This window comes from Corylus avellana, chromosome 5, assembly GCF_965113065.1.
Source record: "Corylus avellana chromosome 5, dhCorAvel1.hap1.2, whole genome shotgun sequence".
NCBI lineage: Eukaryota > Viridiplantae > Streptophyta > Magnoliopsida > Fagales > Betulaceae > Corylus > Corylus avellana.
The window spans coordinates 26,395,786-26,414,240 of record NC_142494.1 but is presented as its reverse complement, the minus strand read 5'-3'; the positions used below and the strand labels follow the sequence as shown (position 1 = coordinate 26,414,240).

General features: G+C 35.7%; 1 protein-coding gene across 2 annotated transcripts; it reads left to right on the top strand.

The window, feature by feature from the left end:
* Positions 1-568: 568 nt before the first annotated feature.
* Positions 569-12,420, top strand: LOC132183277 (uncharacterized). Of its 2 annotated transcripts, XM_059596678.2 has the most exons (9): positions 569-758; positions 834-942; positions 5,171-5,737; positions 5,972-7,363; positions 7,499-7,823; positions 7,995-8,256; positions 8,349-8,565; positions 10,646-11,007; positions 11,967-12,420. In XM_059596678.2, the coding sequence occupies exons 1-9, from the start codon at positions 733-735 to the stop codon at positions 12,091-12,093; spliced, it is 3,387 nt and encodes a 1,128-aa protein (XP_059452661.2). In that variant the 5' UTR covers positions 569-732; the 3' UTR covers positions 12,094-12,420. The 2 variants fall into 2 exon arrangements, with proteins under 2 accessions (XP_059452661.2, XP_059452662.2); XM_059596679.2 differs by lacking the exons at positions 10,646-11,007; positions 11,967-12,420 and having other exon boundaries at positions 8,332-8,462.
* The last annotated feature ends 6,035 nt before the right edge of the window (positions 12,421-18,455 follow it).

Below are 18,455 nucleotides of genomic sequence, written 5' to 3'. Positions count from 1 at the left end.
TAAAATAACAGCATATATGCTGTAGTGTAAATAACGGTCAAGATGGAAACAGATCATCTCTATTTCAAAATCCTTCAATTTTCTCTATTTAATGCATTTTGAAAGATAGTATTGCCCAAAAGTTTTAATAATGGTAGTGTATTAAATGCAATACCCTTTAAAATACACTAAGTGGAGGAAATTGAGGAATTTTAAAATGGAGATGATTATTTTTCGGTCAAGATTTAATCTCTCAAAATCTTTCTTCATTTTCTCTCTCTTATTAAAAGCTTTTCAAAGTAAATCAACTTTGAGATTCAATTTTGATCGTTGCTTACACTACAGCATACATGTTGTTATTATGTAAGCGAGATACATGGTTTCTTATGAGTGGCTAACCATTTTTTATTTTTTATTTAGTTTTTATTTTTAATAAAAGTATTTAAGTAATTTTAATTTCTAAACTAAAGATATTTTCTTCGTTTGAGGTTAAAAACGAGCATGTGCGTTTTTCGTGTGTGTTTTAGGTCTGAATTAACGCGCTCAATTAACTCAAGAACTTTTTTGACACAGGGATTCGAGTGTGATACGTGATCATTTGCGAGAGCAACATATAAAAAGAGGAGCAATTCAGGGTTTCATTAACCCTTCTTTTTCCCTTCTACTTCTCTTGTGGGGGAAAAGAAAATTGTACGTCGTTTGGTTGTATACCACTTGGCTTCGTGTGAAGGGTTCCTTTTCATTCGGGCATCCATGCAGTCTTCAGCCTTGTTGAAAGGGTGCGATTTCTTTTGTTGCATTGTTACTGCTATTGTGGCGAGAGTGACATTTGATTATTTGGGTTGTGGTTTCAGGGAAGAAGAGCAAGTGATGCAAAGTAGTTCTCAAGGTGAAAGCTTGATACGAGTGGTGTTTTCTTGGTCCATTCAGGATGTACTCAACAGAGACCTGTGCAAAGACAAGGTTTGATTGCCTAATTTTTTCCAAGTTGCCCATTTTCTCTTTTTCGTTCCTCTCATCAATGATATGTGGTTCCTTCGATTTTTCTTCTTTCTGTGGTAGGCTTATAAGATAAAATGGTGAAACATTCCACTTATTAACTGCTTGTCATGCATGGTACAGCCACCATTGTGGGTTTCTTATTTAAGGGAGGGCAATGCTCGGAGTTTCCATATTGGTAGTTGGGAAATGGGGGGGGCAATACGACATTTGAGGACAAGGATGTCTAAGGGCCACAATGAGAATGATTTGATAAAATTTCAGGATATATATGGTTCACATCATCTTTCAGAAGGAAGGGTGTGCAGATAACTGCAGCATATTCTGTACAAAATTAAGGCGTATGTTGTTGGTTTGAGGTAAAGTTGAGTTACTTAAAAAAAGGGTTGGGTTAAGTTGAATTCTTCATGACCATGTGATTCTTAGTCACTTATGCTGGTCTGATGATTATGTAACCAATGCAAATCTCAAATGGTTCTAGAATAATGTAAATATTGGTTAGTTTTTGATTTTGCAAATTAGAATGATATATGATTTATATGGGATAAAAGTGAGTGTAATTGAGATGGACGAGTGGCGACAGATGAAAAATAAAATGAAAAATGAAGATATCCCTTCAAAGGTGGATGTGGTATCTTTTGATAGCAAGAAGGGTGAAAGTTGCTGAAGAAAGTTTGACTATGTGTAACAAAGAAACTGGTTCAAAAGAGATATGTTATTCAATTTAAATGAGCAAAAGGGGCTAGATTATCCAAGGGAGGAAGGGTCACTTTGATCAAGAGCACGCTTTCTAATCTTCCTACTTATTTATTGTTCCTTTTCCCTTTACTTGCTTCTGTGGCCAAGCGAATAGAGAAGCTCCAACGTGATTTTCTTTGGGGTGGTTTAAACGAAGAATTCAAGTATTACTTGGTTAGTTGGGACAAGGTATGTTCTCCTATCTCTAAAGGTGGCTTAGGGATCAGGGAGTTGAGAGTTTTCAATCAAGCCTTACTAGGAAAGTGGCTATGGCGTTACGCGCACGAGAGAGAGGCTTGGTGGAGAATTGTGGTGGATGCCAAGTTTGGTTCTGAATGGGGTCGATGGCATTCTGTTGACACTCCCGGGCCTCATGGGGTGGGTCTTTGGAGGCATATTAGTAGAGGGTGGCGAGTGTTTTCTAAATATATTAAATTCGACCCAGGATACGGATCTCAAATCAGATTTTGGGATGATGTTTGGTGCGGGGAAACGATTCTTAAGGAAGCTTATCTAGGCCTATACAACATAGCTAATGCAAAAGATGCATCCATTGCCGATAATTTGGAGCTTAGGGTGGAACTCGTCAATGGAATGTTAGCTTTTTTCGATCGTTCCATGATTGGGAATTGGAAGTGCTAGCCTCGTTCTATACTACGTTATATTCTCACAAATGGAGTAGGGGAGGGGTGGATAAAATTTGGTGGATCCTGTCGAGAAAAGGGAAGTTCGATGTTAGATCATTCTACAATACCCTGGTGAGCAAAGAAGCGAGTCCTTTTCCTTGGAAGAGCATATGGAGCTCTAAGGCACCTTCGAGAGTGGCTTTCTTTACTTGGATGGTGGTGTTAGGGAAGGTTCTCACAATTGATAATCTCAGAAGAAGGAATATTATCGTGATCAATAGATGTTGCTTGTGCAAAATTGATGGGGAGACTATTGATCATCTTTTCATTTACTGTGAGATTGCTTGTTCTTTATGGTATGCCATCTTCAGTCATTTTGAGTTGTCTTGGGTCATGCCTAGCAAGGTGACGGGCTTGTTTGCTTGTTGGTGGTCTGGAGGCCGCTCTAGTAGTGCTGTTGTTTGGAAAATGGCTCCTCTATGCATTATGTGGTGCCTTTGGTTAGAAAGGAACGAAAGATGCTTTGAGGATTCTGAGAGATCATTGGAAGAACTCATAGCCTTCTTTTTCCATACGCTTTACACTTGGACAACTGCTTGGCTTGCTCCTTTAGTTATAAGCTATCTTGATTTTCTTGTTCTTTTCTCTTCTTCTAGCTAGTCGTTTCCCTTGTATACCCCTGTGTACTAGGGTTGCGCTCCTCTGCACTTTTGATATATAAACATTACTTATAAAAAAAAAAGGGGGCTAGATGGAGGCGGACTAATATGGGTAGATGTAGTGTGGCAGGATATGATATCAAATACGAAACAGAAAACATGACATTTTTTTTTTGATTTGGCACTGGGTATCCGGAGCTTCGCTCCGACTAATCCCGGGGGTGCACAGGCCCTCGGCAAGGAGTTTCCCACAAGTGTACCTTGGTTAATTCAAGGGGCAAACTCCCAGTCCGATGGCCCCAAGAAGTAATTTGCACTCAGTAGGTTTCGAACCTAAGACCTTGAGGAGCATACTCAAAGTCCCAGGCTGTCCAACCACTGAGCCAACCCCTTGGGGTTAGAAAACATGACATTAGATGGGGTTAAATGGTGAAAAAGGATTAATGTAACTGATTGAAATTAGTTGGGATTAAAGCTTAACTGAGTTACATTGTACTGTATATGCTTTTTGTCTGAAATCATAATTAGATGTTCATTTCATCATTACTGATCAGCAATGTAATAAGGCATAGTGTGCTCTTGTCTTAGTCTCTGACTCGACTGTCGTAATTTGAACAAGGCATACTGAATTAGTTAAAAAGGTCTGCCACGATCTTTTAGCACTCCTAATGTGATTTGTGTGAAAATTACTTTCTTTTCACGTTAATTACAAACCTAAATCTTTTGTGCATGATGAATAAAATTTAAATTTGGGATCTCAAATACAGGGTCACTAGTATTTCTGATCTTCTGACTGTGTGGCTCATAGTCAAAGTCTAACCTGGTCTGTTGTAAAGGGCTTTGCCTGTAAACTAACACACTTGAAGTGAAGGGTTTTGATGTTCCCCAAACAAGCATGTTGATATGATTATTGCGGTGTCTTGGGAAAAATTAATTAAATTATGCATTTTGCCTTGGCTTTTCTGTTTATTAGGATGTCATCTCCAATTGTTTAGGTTAGATGACATTCTTTTATTGCACTTAGCATTTAAGCAGCTATTGATTTTTTTGGCCATATATATTTTAAATATTGTTTTCATTTGATTGCTTGGCCATCTTAATTGTTTTTTTGTATACCCTGGCTGTTTAGTTTGGTCGATTACTTCCATTCTGTTTGTTACAGATTGTCCTATTTAGTTATCAATGTGGGTATGTTTGGTGCTTGTTTGCCATTTTTCCGGCATTTGTTTTTCCAATTACATACAAGCAGAGAGTTCTTGATTGTTTAAAATTGAGTAGGAATGTGAGAGTTTCTGGAGCTTTGGGGAAGGTTAGAGGAATGACATAAGGCTGTGACTTTGTAGTCACATATAGAGGCTCCCCATTGATGAGAAGGGGCTGTTGCATAGGCACGATTAATGGGGTAGCAGGAAAGTAAATTTTTAATTAATCACTTTGTATGCAAGTTCATCTCTTCCTGTATTTGTTTTATGTCTTTATTTACTTCACATGATATTGATGGGAACTCCGATTGTAGTTTTTATAGGAACTCTACAAGGTTTCCCTATTAGGAAAATTTTAGCAGTGGATAATATGATTAAGTGGAAAGCGTGTGTGGTTAGTTGGTGTTATATTTGCAGGTCAGATGGGAATCAGTAGATCACTTTCTTTGTCACTGTTCAGTGACCTGGCTGCTTCGGCTTTGGTGTTTGCCTTAGTAAACTCCTCTTGGGTAGAAACTTAGTAGTGGAGCTTTTGGAGTGTTGGTTGGTGAAGGGAGTTTTAGTGTTGCTTGAAGGCAGTTCTATCATGTGTGCTGTGATGCATTTGGAATCACTGTAACAAGTAAGCTGTCAAGGGGATTGAGCTTTCATTAACCAAGATTATGATGGGTTTCCTTATATCCTTGTACTTTCAACTCTCGGTTCAACTGAGTTTTATTCTTCTGTCTTTCTGAGATTTCCTTGATGCCTTTTCTTAAAAAGATATATTAACTTCTATGATAGGGGCTTTTGTACCCCCCCTAAAAATTTAAAAATTAAAAAGACCAAGAAAAAGGAATTTAATTGGAATCTACATATGTCACATTAGAGATATTTCTTTATAGTTTGTAACGTATGCCACTCTTATAGAGGAAAGCTTGTACTTGGTGTGTATTCAACCCCTAACACAAAACATACTTTCCTCCAGGTGAAGAAAATCCCAAAGGAGTTCTTGTCAACATCTCATTATGTGAACTCATTTGTTTTCCCTCTAATCGAGGAAACACATGCTGACTTGTATTCAAGCTTGACAATGGTGTCAAAGGCATCAACAGTTGAAATACTAGCGATTAGTATCACTGAAGGCTACAATCCTCCCTATGACTTGCTCTATAATATCGAAATGCAAAAACTCGGAGTTTCTGGGAATGATAGGGAAATGTATGAACCAGAGACCGGGGATCTCATAGCTTTGACAGATATAAGGCCGACATGCATTGATGATTTGAACAGGCACAACGGATCCTATCTTATTGCTTTAGTTCAAAAGGCGAGAAAGAATATTAGAGATGAAAGTTTTGATGAGATTCAAATATTATCATCAAAGCCCATTGAATTTGAACAAAACATCCAAAAGAATAAGAAAAGAACAATTCGTTTTGCTGTTTTTCTTATAAACATGACAACAAATCTTCGTATATGGAAAGCACTGAAATCAGGGCTAGGTGACAAAGACATGAACATTATCAAGAAAGTGCTGCAAGCTGATTCCACTGTAAGAACACGAGTCATTTTCTCTTTGACTAACAAATATGTATCCGTTATGATGTTTTAACAGTTCAATTTCCTTTCTTGTGGTTGTCCATTTAATATTAAAAAAAATGAGGTGGGTTATTTCTGACCTCAGTACCATAGTTATTTGAAGTTATGTAGTCTGGGATAACTCTATTTGTGTCCATAGAAAATTTATTTACTTGCATCAGTTGTCTTTGTGATATCCTCTGTACAGGTGGGGGAAAATTGTACTGTTTGTTTCCCAAGAGAAAAATACAGCATTGATGTGTCCTCTCTAGGTGCTGTTATTCGCTCATTTAGTTTAAACAATTCCCAAGAAGAGGCAGTTCTAAACTGTATAGCTGCACGGGAATGCTATCACAAGAATATAGTGAAACTAATATGGGGCCCTCCTGGGACTGGGAAAACAAAGACTGTAGGTTCATTATTATATGCCCTTCTAAAGAGGAACTGCAGAACGCTTACTTGTGCTCCTACTAATGTGGCTGTATTGGAAGTGACAACACGGTTTTTGAGGTTAGTAATGGATTCCTTTGAATATAACACTTATGGTCTTGGAGATATAGTTTTGTTTGGGAATGGAGAGCGGATGAAGATTGATGATCGGGATGACCTTCTTGATGTATTCCTTGATTACCGTGCACATATTCTTTCTGAATGTTTTGCACCACTTTCTGGGTGGAGACATTGCTTACAGTCTATGATATGCTTGCTTGAAGACCCTGAACAGCTATACCATGATTACTTGAAAATCCAAGAAAAGGATGATGAGATAGACGATCATGATTACATTGAGGTGCAGGGGGAAGGATTACTTGGAGATGGAAACCTGCAGAGTAATAAAAGAAAAGAGGACATAAATGCTCAAGATCTGAAAAACCCGAACCAGAGTATTTGGAGGAGAATTATTACTCAAACCTTAAAAGAAAATAAGAGCAAGAAGAAATGGAAGGATAAGGTGCAATGTCATATGGATAACCAATCGAAATATGTAAAAACAGAGAAGGGTTTTCCTTCTGAAGATGGTGAAATTAAAAAACTGACTTTTTTAGACTTCATCAAGCAGAAATACAATTTCCTCAGAAAGAAGATGGTGACATTTATTGTTAATATGTATACCCATTTGCCAACTTGTTTCATTTCATTACAAGTAGTGAGAAAAATGATCAAATTGCTTGGTTGGCTTGAATGCCTTGCAACTATGTTAAGAAGTGTTTCTGTTACTGATTTAAAAGAAGCCCTTTCTGCATCTGGTGATAAAGGAAACACAGTTAGTGGCTATACTGGGAACTTTAAGCTTTGTATGACCATAAGGGAGTGCCTTCAAATACTTTTGTCACTTCGTGATACATTTTCTCTTCCGGATTTCTTCCATGAGTATGCAATTAAACGTTTTTGTCTGAGAAATGCCCGCATGCTTTTTTGCACAGCTTCAAGCTCAGCTAAATTGCACGAGGAAGCTATTGATAGACTGGAAATGTTAGTTATTGATGAAGCTGCCCAGCTCAAGGAATGTGAATCAATTATCCCTTTACAACTCCCTGGTCTCCACCATATCGTATTAATAGGGGATGAGTGCCAGTTGCCTGCAATGGTCAGAAGCAAGGTTTTAATCCAATATTGTTTCATTGCTTTCTCTCTCTGAATCCTGCCCCCCTTCCTTATTTTTTTTATTTTTATTTTTTTAATTTGTGTTTTCCAGAACTTTTATTTAACTAATGTAATTGGTTATCATGCTTAGATTTCTGAGAAGGCGGGATTTGGAAGAAGTTTGTTTGAGAGGCTGGTTTTATTGGGCCACCAAAAGTGCCTTCTGAATGTTCAATATAGGATGCATCCATCGATAAGCTTGTTTCCAAATAAGGAGTTTTATAACAACCAGATTTTGGATTCTCCAATTGTCAAAGAAAGAAGCTACGAGAAGTGTTTCCTTCCAGGAAATATGTATGGTGCTTACTCTTTTATGAACGTTGCTTATGGACAAGATGAATTTGATGATGGGCACAGTAGAAAAAATATGGTGGAGGTAGCTGTGATTGCTAAGATGGTTGCAAACCTTTTCAAAGGTGCTTATGTAGTTATTTAACTGTAGTCTTAAAAAAATCATTACCATAGCAAACTACAAAGGTTTTGCTAAAACACACACACACAAACACACAGATACATACATGCATATGTATATATATTCAAATGTTTGATCACTGAAGTCTCTGAAACGCTGCCATTTCTCTTTACAGAATCTATTGCCAAAAAACAGAGAGTTAGTGTTGGTGTTATATCACCATACAAGGCTCAAGTTTTTGCCATTCAAGAGAAGCTTGAAAAGACATACAGTATGGCAGCCGAAAATGATTTTTCTGTGAGCATTCGCTCCGTTGATGGTTTTCAAGGGGGTGAGGAAGATGTGATAATAATCTCCACTGTCAGAAGCAATGAGATTGGGTCTGTGGGATTTCTTTCCAATCCTCAGAGAACTAATGTGGCCCTGACTCGAGCAAGGTATTACTTGTACCATGAAATAATGTAGTTCAGATGCTTTTGTTCTATAGTTGGTGTTCCTGATTTTAGGTGCAGTTGTTTCCTTCATTTAGGTATTGCCTTTGGATAGTGGGGAATGAAGTCACATTAGTCAACAGTGACTCTGTTTGGGAAAGATTAGTTATTGATGCCAAGGCTAGGGGATGTTTCCATAATGCTGATGAGGATGAGAGCTTGGCTGAGGCTATTACAGCTTCCTTGGTTGAGCTCGATCAAGTTGGCAATTTATTGAATATGGATTCTCTACTATTCAGAAAAGCGAAGTGGAAGGTATGCTGCTTTTCTTTGTTATGTTCGGAATATGCACTTGATAGTACTCTCTCTCTCTGATAAATAATAATAAACTTTATTGTAAAGAGGATAAACCTAAGGAACACAGAGTATAGACAGGTGAAAGCTTCTTTGGAAGATCACAATCTAAAATTTGAGAGATTAAGTAAGAAACAGAAATACTGCCAAAAGCAGTTATTTAAAATTTTCGAAGGTAGAAATTTTGAAAAGCATGATTAACTTGATTTTTACCTCAAATAATGTAACTAGATATTGAATGCTGGATTTCATTAATTCACGTGAATGGTAAAAGACGGAATCTTGAGTCTTCAAAGACAAATATATTAGCTTTCACTTGGTATAGAATCTGAGGTGCAACCGCTTCAGGTTAGGTTTGAGCTAGAACAGAACTAACTACGAGTTTATTTTTTTGAAAATCTTTAGCTAATAGAGCCAAATCGGCCTAGCTCATTTGAACTTCACATTGTATCATTCTTGGGTTGGTTTCTTTTCACGAATCTTTTCAATTCCTTATTGGAGGATTGGCATGTTGGGAACGGATGCAGGTTAAACCACTGGTACGTTGGTCAATGAAGATTAAAAAAGGGGCAATCAGCTGTATTAAAATGATGAATGAATCAATTCAATGCCCAACAAAATAAAATGAAAAAACGATGTTTATAAAATGCTATATTCACTAAAACAAAATTATTTTTTTCGTTGGTAAGTAGCGCAGGCATCAAAAGCAAAATCACTATGAAAAAGTAATTTTCAACTTAATCAATTGAAGCTTCTGTCTGACCAAACAAGTTGTATTGTGTTCTCTCTCTCTTTTGGTGCACACTTGCACTAAGGCTTGTATCAAGACACAATAATATATATACACATCTATTAGATGATTGAACTATACCAAAGTGGCCAAGCACCAAATTAGTGGGCTGTATGCACACCAGAATCCCCCCCTTTTTTATGCAACTCAACTTTGTGCTGTTGGAAACTTGGAAACACACTTGATGATATTGTTATGGATATGAAACAAGGAGCTTAGATATGTTACTTGGATCGATATGGAACTGTGCAGTGTGCTGTATATTACAAAATACTAGATCAAGATTGTCTTACTTGTATTTTGAGCAATAATTACACATCTTGACACAGACCTTAAGTTCTTTTTGTTCAATGGAAAATCAAGTTAAATAAATTCTGGGAATCTCTATTTTCTAAAAGTCCTATGTAATGGGACAATTTAGGAACATGGCATCCTGGATTTTATTTTGGAGCATTTTCTTATAAACACAAATGGAAACTTTTACAAATTGAAACTACCAATGGCTTGATTGTCATAGGCGATTTTCCTTTTTTTAAAAAACTTTTATTCCTTCATAATATGAAAAACCAAGTTCATCCAAACAAATTGAATTGAGAGTATTGGCTATTATTCTGACAAATTGTCACTCGAAAAGAATTTGGGACCATGAAAAGTTTCTTTTGTCAAACAAAAATAACACGAGAATAAAAAATGATTACTAAAAGACGAATATACCCTAAAAAGTATCCTGTACTTGGTTGCTGACTTTGGGTGGAAACATGCTCAAAAACTTGTCATTGAAATGAAATTATGAGGGTTACAAAAGACTGTGCACATGGATGAGGCTGGATTGCTTTACTTGAAACCAAGCAAACACGGCTTATTAGAGCAGGTTTTGAACTCAGCTATATGAGAACCACAATGAACTCAGCAGGAAAGAATCAGACTGATTCAAGGGAGGTTGGATTGGTTCAGTGCATGAGTTGCACTGGCCAAGTTTCACCTTTAAAAGAGATGCTGGCTTGGGTTGGATGTATATAGAAGTTTCAGAGTGAAATTGCCTTGGACTCTTTTAAAATAGTTTTATCAACATTGTTTTCCCTTTTACTTTTACTCATCCTTTTGAAAGAATTAGCTAAGTTATCTTACTATCATCTTGGTCAGTTCTTAGGTAGGGTTGTATGGTGAGAAAGGATTCATGAGCTGAATCCCGTTAGTTGAATTTAAGCTTTAGTCAAGTTAAGCATGCTTACAGTTATCTTTTTGCTATAGGTTTTCTTTGACGATGCCTTTTTGAAATCCTTGGCAAGGATTAAGAGCACTGAAGTTCGTAAGGAAGTACTTTCTCTGCTGATGCAGCTGTCAAGTGGTTGGCGGCAGCCTTGCAGGGAGATAAACCTCAATGTCAGAAATGACACTTGTCAACTATTGGAGCTGTATAAGGTCAATGTGCTGCTCTATCTTGTGTGGACTGTGGACATTGTTGAGGAAAATTTGAAGTACATCCAGGCTTTGAAGATTTGGGATGTTGTGCCATTCTCAGAGATACCAAAGTTAGAAAAGAATATTGACACCTTCTACGGGGAATATTCAATGGACGTCATGAATTGCTGCAAATTCAGACATTTTGATGGGTATGCTAATATCAAATGTTCTTTCTTTTGATATTTTTCTTCATCATCACCATCTCTGCTTCTTGTTCTTCTGTTCCTCCTCCTCCTAAATTTTATTCAACTTTTAGGTGTTTATAGTAAAAATAGAGACCGGATTGTTGTATCTAATGGTGTTGATTTAGTCCATTGTTCATCAGGATTGGTCTTGTGAATGTTAGTGTTTCAATTACAAATGGCATAATCTGGAGAATATATATGCTCACTATCTATAGTGGGTAGTTCTTTGTTACTAGATTTATTTGCAATATTAATATAATGCCAAAATTTATATTTTTGTCCTGACAATTTATTAACAGGTTTTTCTGTATACTAGGGTTGGAATTTCTTCCTTTTTAATGAAATCTATTACTTATTGAAATAGAAAAGTAGAAATAATGCATTATATGAAAACTAATACCACATGGTTGATTGTAATTAAGACAATTATACTACTGCTACCAGCACAATAGCTTTTTCTGCAAAATTAATGAATATAAGGTCCACCCACTGCCTCTAGTTTCAACACCTAAAGTGCCGCTGGAACTCCACCTAGACTGCCATGACCACACAAATTACTACCACTTCCACCAGTAGCATTGTTGCCAGTACTCACTGTTACAGACGTTATGTAACCATCATCATGACCACAGCTACCTCCACTGCTCCGTTGGTCCTTTCCCAATCTAGAACCCTACCACCACATTCTTTATCTCCAAGGATGCTTCCATCACCATAATGCTGCTCATGTGAGTACTCTTTTCTGCAACTCTTGTCATGTAAAAAATAGTTTATCCTTTAATCATCCTGGAATGACTTGAAAACTAACAAATGAAAGAACATCTTAATAGGTGACAAGTTTAAGTTGAAAGATAGTAAACAGTGAGTGTTGCCCAAAAAAATTGTTGAAGGAAAAGACTACTCATCATTTTCAATTGCTGCAGGAATTTTCAAGTTCCGGTTTCATGGTCAGTTTATCGAAATGTTCCAAGGAAGAGTAATCCACTCAAAGCTGATCCTATGCAGTTATTAGTTGACCAATTGGCTTTACTAACCTTGAAGGATGAATGAATCAGAAGCATCAGCCACATGTTACAGGTTCCTATACCAGATTTTAATTTTGAGGTGTTGGTTGGCATCACAATGAGTATCCATGCTTTTGGGAAAAAATTTATGGAAGTGTGATCCATGTTTTGGTAATTTCAATGTGCATCTTGGATGGTTTCACCAAATTAAAAGAAGCAACTACTACTTTGCCTTTACATGTGGCGAAGAAAAATCGAAGCATGCATAATACAGATATACAACTACATTGTAGGCTGTGTTTGGTCCATGTTTATATATGAGTGAAAAGATACTTCTGTATAGAGCCTCTTGATGTTATCAAGTATTCAGGCACACTGATTGGAAGACAAGTTGATTCTTTTTTGTCACATTATTTTATATAAGAAGAGGTTGATTACTGGACAATTTGTTCTAAAGAGAAAATTAGTCATGGGAATTCTCAAGTTACAATTTATTGCTGATATATTTTTAACGATAATGATTGAGATGTTAGAAATAATTTTGAAAAATCTAGAATTTGTGTCTCTATCCAAATTTTTTACTATGGAATCTTGAAGATGATTGCATTAGATGGAACTCAGTTGTATGAGGTCTATAATTTCATGTGCGACTAAAAAGTAGCAATCCTCGAGTCCTAGGTTTAAAATGAGAATCCTCTTCTCTGTTGTATGGCTATTACGGCCTGTCAGCCTTATAGAGAAAGTTCATATAAGTTTTAATCACCAAAAAGTTCTCTTTCATTTGACACCATGTTTCTCAGACCCCAACATCAGAAGCGTCAACTATGGACTAGCCTGTTTATAGCAAAAGGTGCCTAAAAATTGGGCTTAGATCGAACAAAAGGATGACACTATCCCTATTTGTAAGTTCTGCTCCTGGATTTTGGATGTAACCATTTCTCTTGTCTGGTTTACATTACCAGATGACTGGAATCTGTGCATGCATGTCTGTGAGATAGATTAAGATGGCAGAAACCTCTGCTAGAATTCATTGCCAGAAAAATTCGTTCTCTTGCCTCTCTCAAGGATATTCAGATTTCACAGGATTACTAGGTAAACAATTAGATATAGCGATTAAAATGCATGTGCAAATGACTGGTCATATAGTAAGAGGTAGTGGTATATGATGTATATTTAAGATCACAGCTAAGGCTCTCTTAATGGGGACAAAGTTAGCAATTTAAGTTGCTGGTGGAGATAACCTCTATTCCTTCTTCCCACTGAGAATGAAAGGCACAGTCTCCAGAGAAGTTGTTTTGGCTGTAAAACAATAGCTATTGAATTAATTATTCTTTCTGGTTAAATGATGACTGAGGTAATTTGGAAAAGTAGCTGGAATAGATTCATTAATCCTATCATTGAAGTGATGCTTGAAATGATTGTAATAGTTCATAATTTTCTTTTTACCTAAATTAGAGGTAATTGTGGTCTTGCTTATTTTGTTTGGATGATGGTGTTTTGTTTCTACTATGGTATGATATGTTGTATAATGTGTAAAATACCTCCGGAATGCTTCATGATGGCTTTGGGACCTTCCCAGGTAGCCACTTAGACAAACCTCTTTTAGTTTCTCTTGATCATTGATTAAACGTGTAAATTTGGTTGACATTTGTTTTTTTTTGTTTTTTTTTTTCTTTCCTTTTTTTAGCTTGGTTCTATAGAACTAGGCAATGAGGCAGAAAATGACTAGACGAATGAAAGGTGATCAACTGTCATCTGTTCGGCTTGATTGGTTACTTAAGTTAGTCGGGTTAGGGTTGATGGGCAGATTGCATTTATGGGTACAAAATATTTTACTAAAAGATGGATATTGGATACCAAAATGATGCAGAGTTTATTCATTAGTAGTTGGAGCATTTTTTTTATTAATTATTTTGATTATTTTCAATGAATAAGCTCCACATCATCTTAGTACCCATTTATTGAAAAATAAAAAAAAAAATAAAAAAAAAGTTAGTATTCCTCGTAATTTTCACTTTGCAAGAAGCTAAACAATCTTTTCTTTTTTTAAAAAAAAAAAAAAAAAAAATCTCTTGAATTTGCAAGGTTATGAAGGAAGTTACTTGAATAACAGAAAAGAAAAGAAAAAGTAAAAATAATTCTTTCATTTTTCGCAGAAAAGCTATAGATTCTCTTACCAACTGCTTTCCTGGAGGAATTTTTCTTTTTCTTTTCAAATATCACCAGGAGAAATTCTAAACAATTTCCCAAAACGAACTTTTCCTGTGAACAAGTCGATTACGAATATGGTTATAAAAAGTAAAAAAAATTAAAGAAAAAAAACTTTATTTTATTTTCTTAAGAATAATTTTTTTGTTTACAAAATTATGTTATTAACCAAATTAAACACTTCTTCAACAGCATCATTGGATCCGCCCATGAGGTCGGTTTCGTGGGCTCCTTTGAAAAGCTTCTCGGTATGCATTGGAAAGAGGCAAGATTTACTACTTTATTTCAAAATTCTCAAGATTCAATTTAAAAGTTTTTTACTTTTTCTGGAACGTTGTAAAACATATGTCCACTTTCTGAAAGTAAAACTTTTTAACTTCTTCAATCTCGTATATGATATATTATTCCTAGGTAGGTGACTTTGTTCCTTTTTGTTGAAGTATTATTCTAGCAAAATCTTGTAGCACAGTATGCTCCACTCAAACAATCTACTACGTACGTGGCATATAATCAAAGAGCTAGTGCACAGTTACGATACCAACACGTGGCAAACAACCATGAGGAAACCTCGCATTAAAATGAGTCACCATTCTCAAATAAAAATAAATGTCGAGTGTTTTTATGGTCTTAGGTAAATATTATTTTTTAGCATTTAAAAAAAAAAAAAGTTATTGCCTTTTTTCTCCCTAAATTTTCTCTGTTACATTTGTCTCTCATAATACTCTCTTGTCTGGATTACACTACCAGATGACTGGAATCTATGCATACATGTCTATGAGATAGATTAAAATGACAGAAACCTCTGCTAGAATTCATTTGTTTCATGCCAGAAAAATTCGTTCTCTTGCCTCTCTCAAGGATATTCAGTTTTCATAGGATTACTAGGTAAACAAGTAGATACAGCGGTTAAAATGCATGTGCAAATGACTGGTCATATTGTAAGAGGTAGTAGTATATGATGTATATTTAAGACCACAGCTAAGGCTCTCTTAATGGGGACAAAGTTAGCAATTTAAGTTGCTGGTGGAGATAACCTCTATTCCTTCTTCCCACTGAGAATGAAAGGCACAGTCTTCAGAGAAGTTGTTTTGAATTAATTATTCTTTCTGCTTAAACGATGGCCGAGGTAATTTAGAAAAGTAGCTGGAGTAGATTCATTAATCCTATCATTGAAGTGATGCTTGAAATGATTGTAATGGTTTGAGATACTTTTAGTGTTCATAATTTTCTTGTTACCTAAATTAGAGCTCATTGTGGTCTTGCTTGCTTATTTTGTTTGAATGTAGGTGTTTTGTTTCTACAATGGTATGATATGTTGTATAATGTGTTAAATACCTCCGGAATGCTTCATGATGGCTTTGGGACCTTCCCACTTAGCCACTTAGACAAACCTCTTTTAGTTTCTCTTGATCATTGATTAAACGTGTAAATTTGGGTGGCATTTGGTTTTAATTTTTATTGGTTACTCTTGATCATTGATTAAACGTGTAAATTTGGGTGGCATTTGGTTTTAATTTTTATTAGTTATTTTTTGAGCTTGGCTCTATAGAATTAGGCAATTAGGCAGAAAATGACTAGACGAATGGAAAGTGATCAACTGTCATCTGTTCGGCTCTATCGGTTACTCAAGTTAGTCGGGTTAAGGTTGATGGGTAGATTGCATCTATGAATCATCATCAGTTCAGTCAGTCCTCGGAACCTAGTATATACGGACTCAAGGGATTGATGCTCGCCCCTACATATAACTTCAAACGCACTTTGATTGACTTACATTGTTTTGTTTAAAGATCAACTTAATTGGTGTCTTGAACTTGATTGCCTGTGAAGCTTTGGAATATGAATGATGAATTCTGCAATCTAGAACTTGTTGCAATTTTTTTTGGGTGCAATTGTATCAAATTTAGTCAAGGCGCGCGAAGAATTGACTACTTATTGCTTCTTCTTCTTCCTTTCCTTATCTATATGTCTTCTATATCCCTGTATTGTTAGTTCTCTAGTCCATTTTTGGATTGTCCAAAAAATATAATACAATTTCAATACTAACTTTCGTAACTCTTTATTTTATTGAAATACTATATTATCTTTATGAGATATGTTATGGGTACCAAAGATAAATACCAACAGGATGCAGAGCTTAGTATCCCGAGTAAGAAGTATCTCTAGGAGCATTTCTTACTCTGCATGGAGCTAAACAATCTAAAAAAGAATTTTAGTTCTCTTGAATTTGCAAGGGTTCTGCAGGAAGTTACTTGAATAACAGAAAAGAAAAGAAAAGAAAAATGTAAAAATAATTCTTTCATTTTTGGCAAAAAAGCTATAGATTCCCTTATCATTGCTTTCCTGGAGGAATTTTTCTTTTTCTTTTCAAATATCACCAGGAGAAATCCTACACAATTTCCCAATACGAACTTTTCCTGTAAACAAGTCGATTGCGAATATAGTTTAACTTTATTTTATTTTCTTAAGAATGTTTTTTTTTTACAAAATCATCTTATTAACCAAATTAAACACATCTTCAACTGCTAATCATGGGATCCACCCATGAGGTCGGTTTTGTGGGCTCCTTTGAAAAGCTTCTCGGTATGCCTTGGAAAGAGGCAAGATGTATATTTTTTTTAAAAAAATGGGTGAGAAAAATAAGGAATTGTTTTTTTTTTTAATTTTTTTTAGAAAATAATATCCATTTAAAAGCTAGAAAACACCAAAAGAACACTTAGCATTTCTAAAAAATAAAATAAAATAAAATAAATAAATAACTATTGCCTTTTTTCTCCATCTCTCAGGGTTGGCTAGCATATTTTTAGTGACTTTCCTCCTGTTTTGCAAAGAGTATTGTTGTCCGGTAGGCTATACGAAAATTTTTCCCTTGTTTTGGCCACGTTTATTATTATTATTATTTTCTAACCTGGGCACGTTTATTATTGGGCATTGTATATTTATTAGGTGATGTTAATTCTTTTCTAATGACTGACATGAGTCCAACTACATTTCTCATATATACGAAGTTGTAAAACAATGATAAATATAGAATTATTAAAAAGTAGAAGGAAACCAAAACCAAAAGTGACGATGGATATGATGCAATTGCATCATCTTCGGGTACACAAGGTGTGAAAGCATACAAGCAGGTCTCCTCTTTCACATCTACAAGCAAAGCTAGGGGCTAATTCGCCTAGAAAACCTGGAGGAGGGAGGGGGGAGAGTACAAATAAATAAATGAATCAGGCAACCAATAGGCGTACGTCTTGTTCAACAAGTCAACAAGGTTGAAACCAATTCCTACTATTAGTGATGAAGTTGAATGTAATTTGAATCCAGAAGTGTTCACGAGTCTTTTCACATTTTAAAGAGTGTAAACTGTGTAATGCGTATAAGAGTGCAAAAGCGGATATAACTCTAAACCAAATGTATCCAATCGCCCGTCCCAAGAAACTAAATTTGGCTTTAGCACATATCAATTGTTCGGGGAAATAAACGATTTGAGAATTTTTATCAGGAATACATTAATATATATATTTGAACTCTACTCTAGCATAAAAGTTTAAGCTAATTAGTTTTGTGGTATCAGAGCTATTATAAAAATTATAAACCTAGGATTAGTCTAAATAGAACGTGAAGCAAAACCAAAAGTGACTATGGTACCCCAATATATATATATATATGTGAAAGTATTTATCTTTGGGTACACAAGATGTGAAAGCATACAAGCAGGTCTCCTCTTTCACATCTGCAATCAAAGCTATTTATAAGAGAAGGCGAGGGGCTTAGCCTAGAGGGGGGTGGCAACCAATAGGAATAGGTCTTTTGATCTACCTCAGAGCTCCCATGTACGTCTAGATGTCCTTTTCGTTTCCCATAAAGTGTGAGTTTCAAAGTAGTATATATGTATAAAAAGTGGTAAAGAGTCCCGAAATCCTCAAACATTGCAAAACAACTTCCAAGGTTTAAGATTAAGAATCTCTTCTTCTTCTTCTTCTTTCTTCTTTCTTCTTTCTTCTTTCTTCTTTCTTACAACCGAAGTTTGTTTATTCTCTGCTTCTGTATTACTTTTAGTCCCTGATCAACAAGCTTATTACTTACTTGACTTGTAGTCAACCTCTTTTTCTCACTTTGACCTTTAATTTGTTTGTAGGTCCGCCTGCTTTTGATGGTCTTTATTAAGATACATCGAGTATATATGCATGATGATAGCTGTGTCTA

Bases quoted from the DNA above. Each gene is read 5' to 3' on its own strand.
- LOC132183277 (XM_059596678.2), top strand. From the start codon at position 733: ATGCAGTCTTCAGCCTTGTTGAAAGG. The intron at 759-833 runs GTGCGATTTCTT...TTGTGGTTTCAG, and splicing joins TCTTCAGCCTTGTTGAAAGG to GGAAGAAGAGCAAGTGATGC. The intron at 11,008-11,966 runs GTATGCTAATAT...CAATTGCTGCAG, and splicing joins AAATTCAGACATTTTGATGG to GAATTTTCAAGTTCCGGTTT.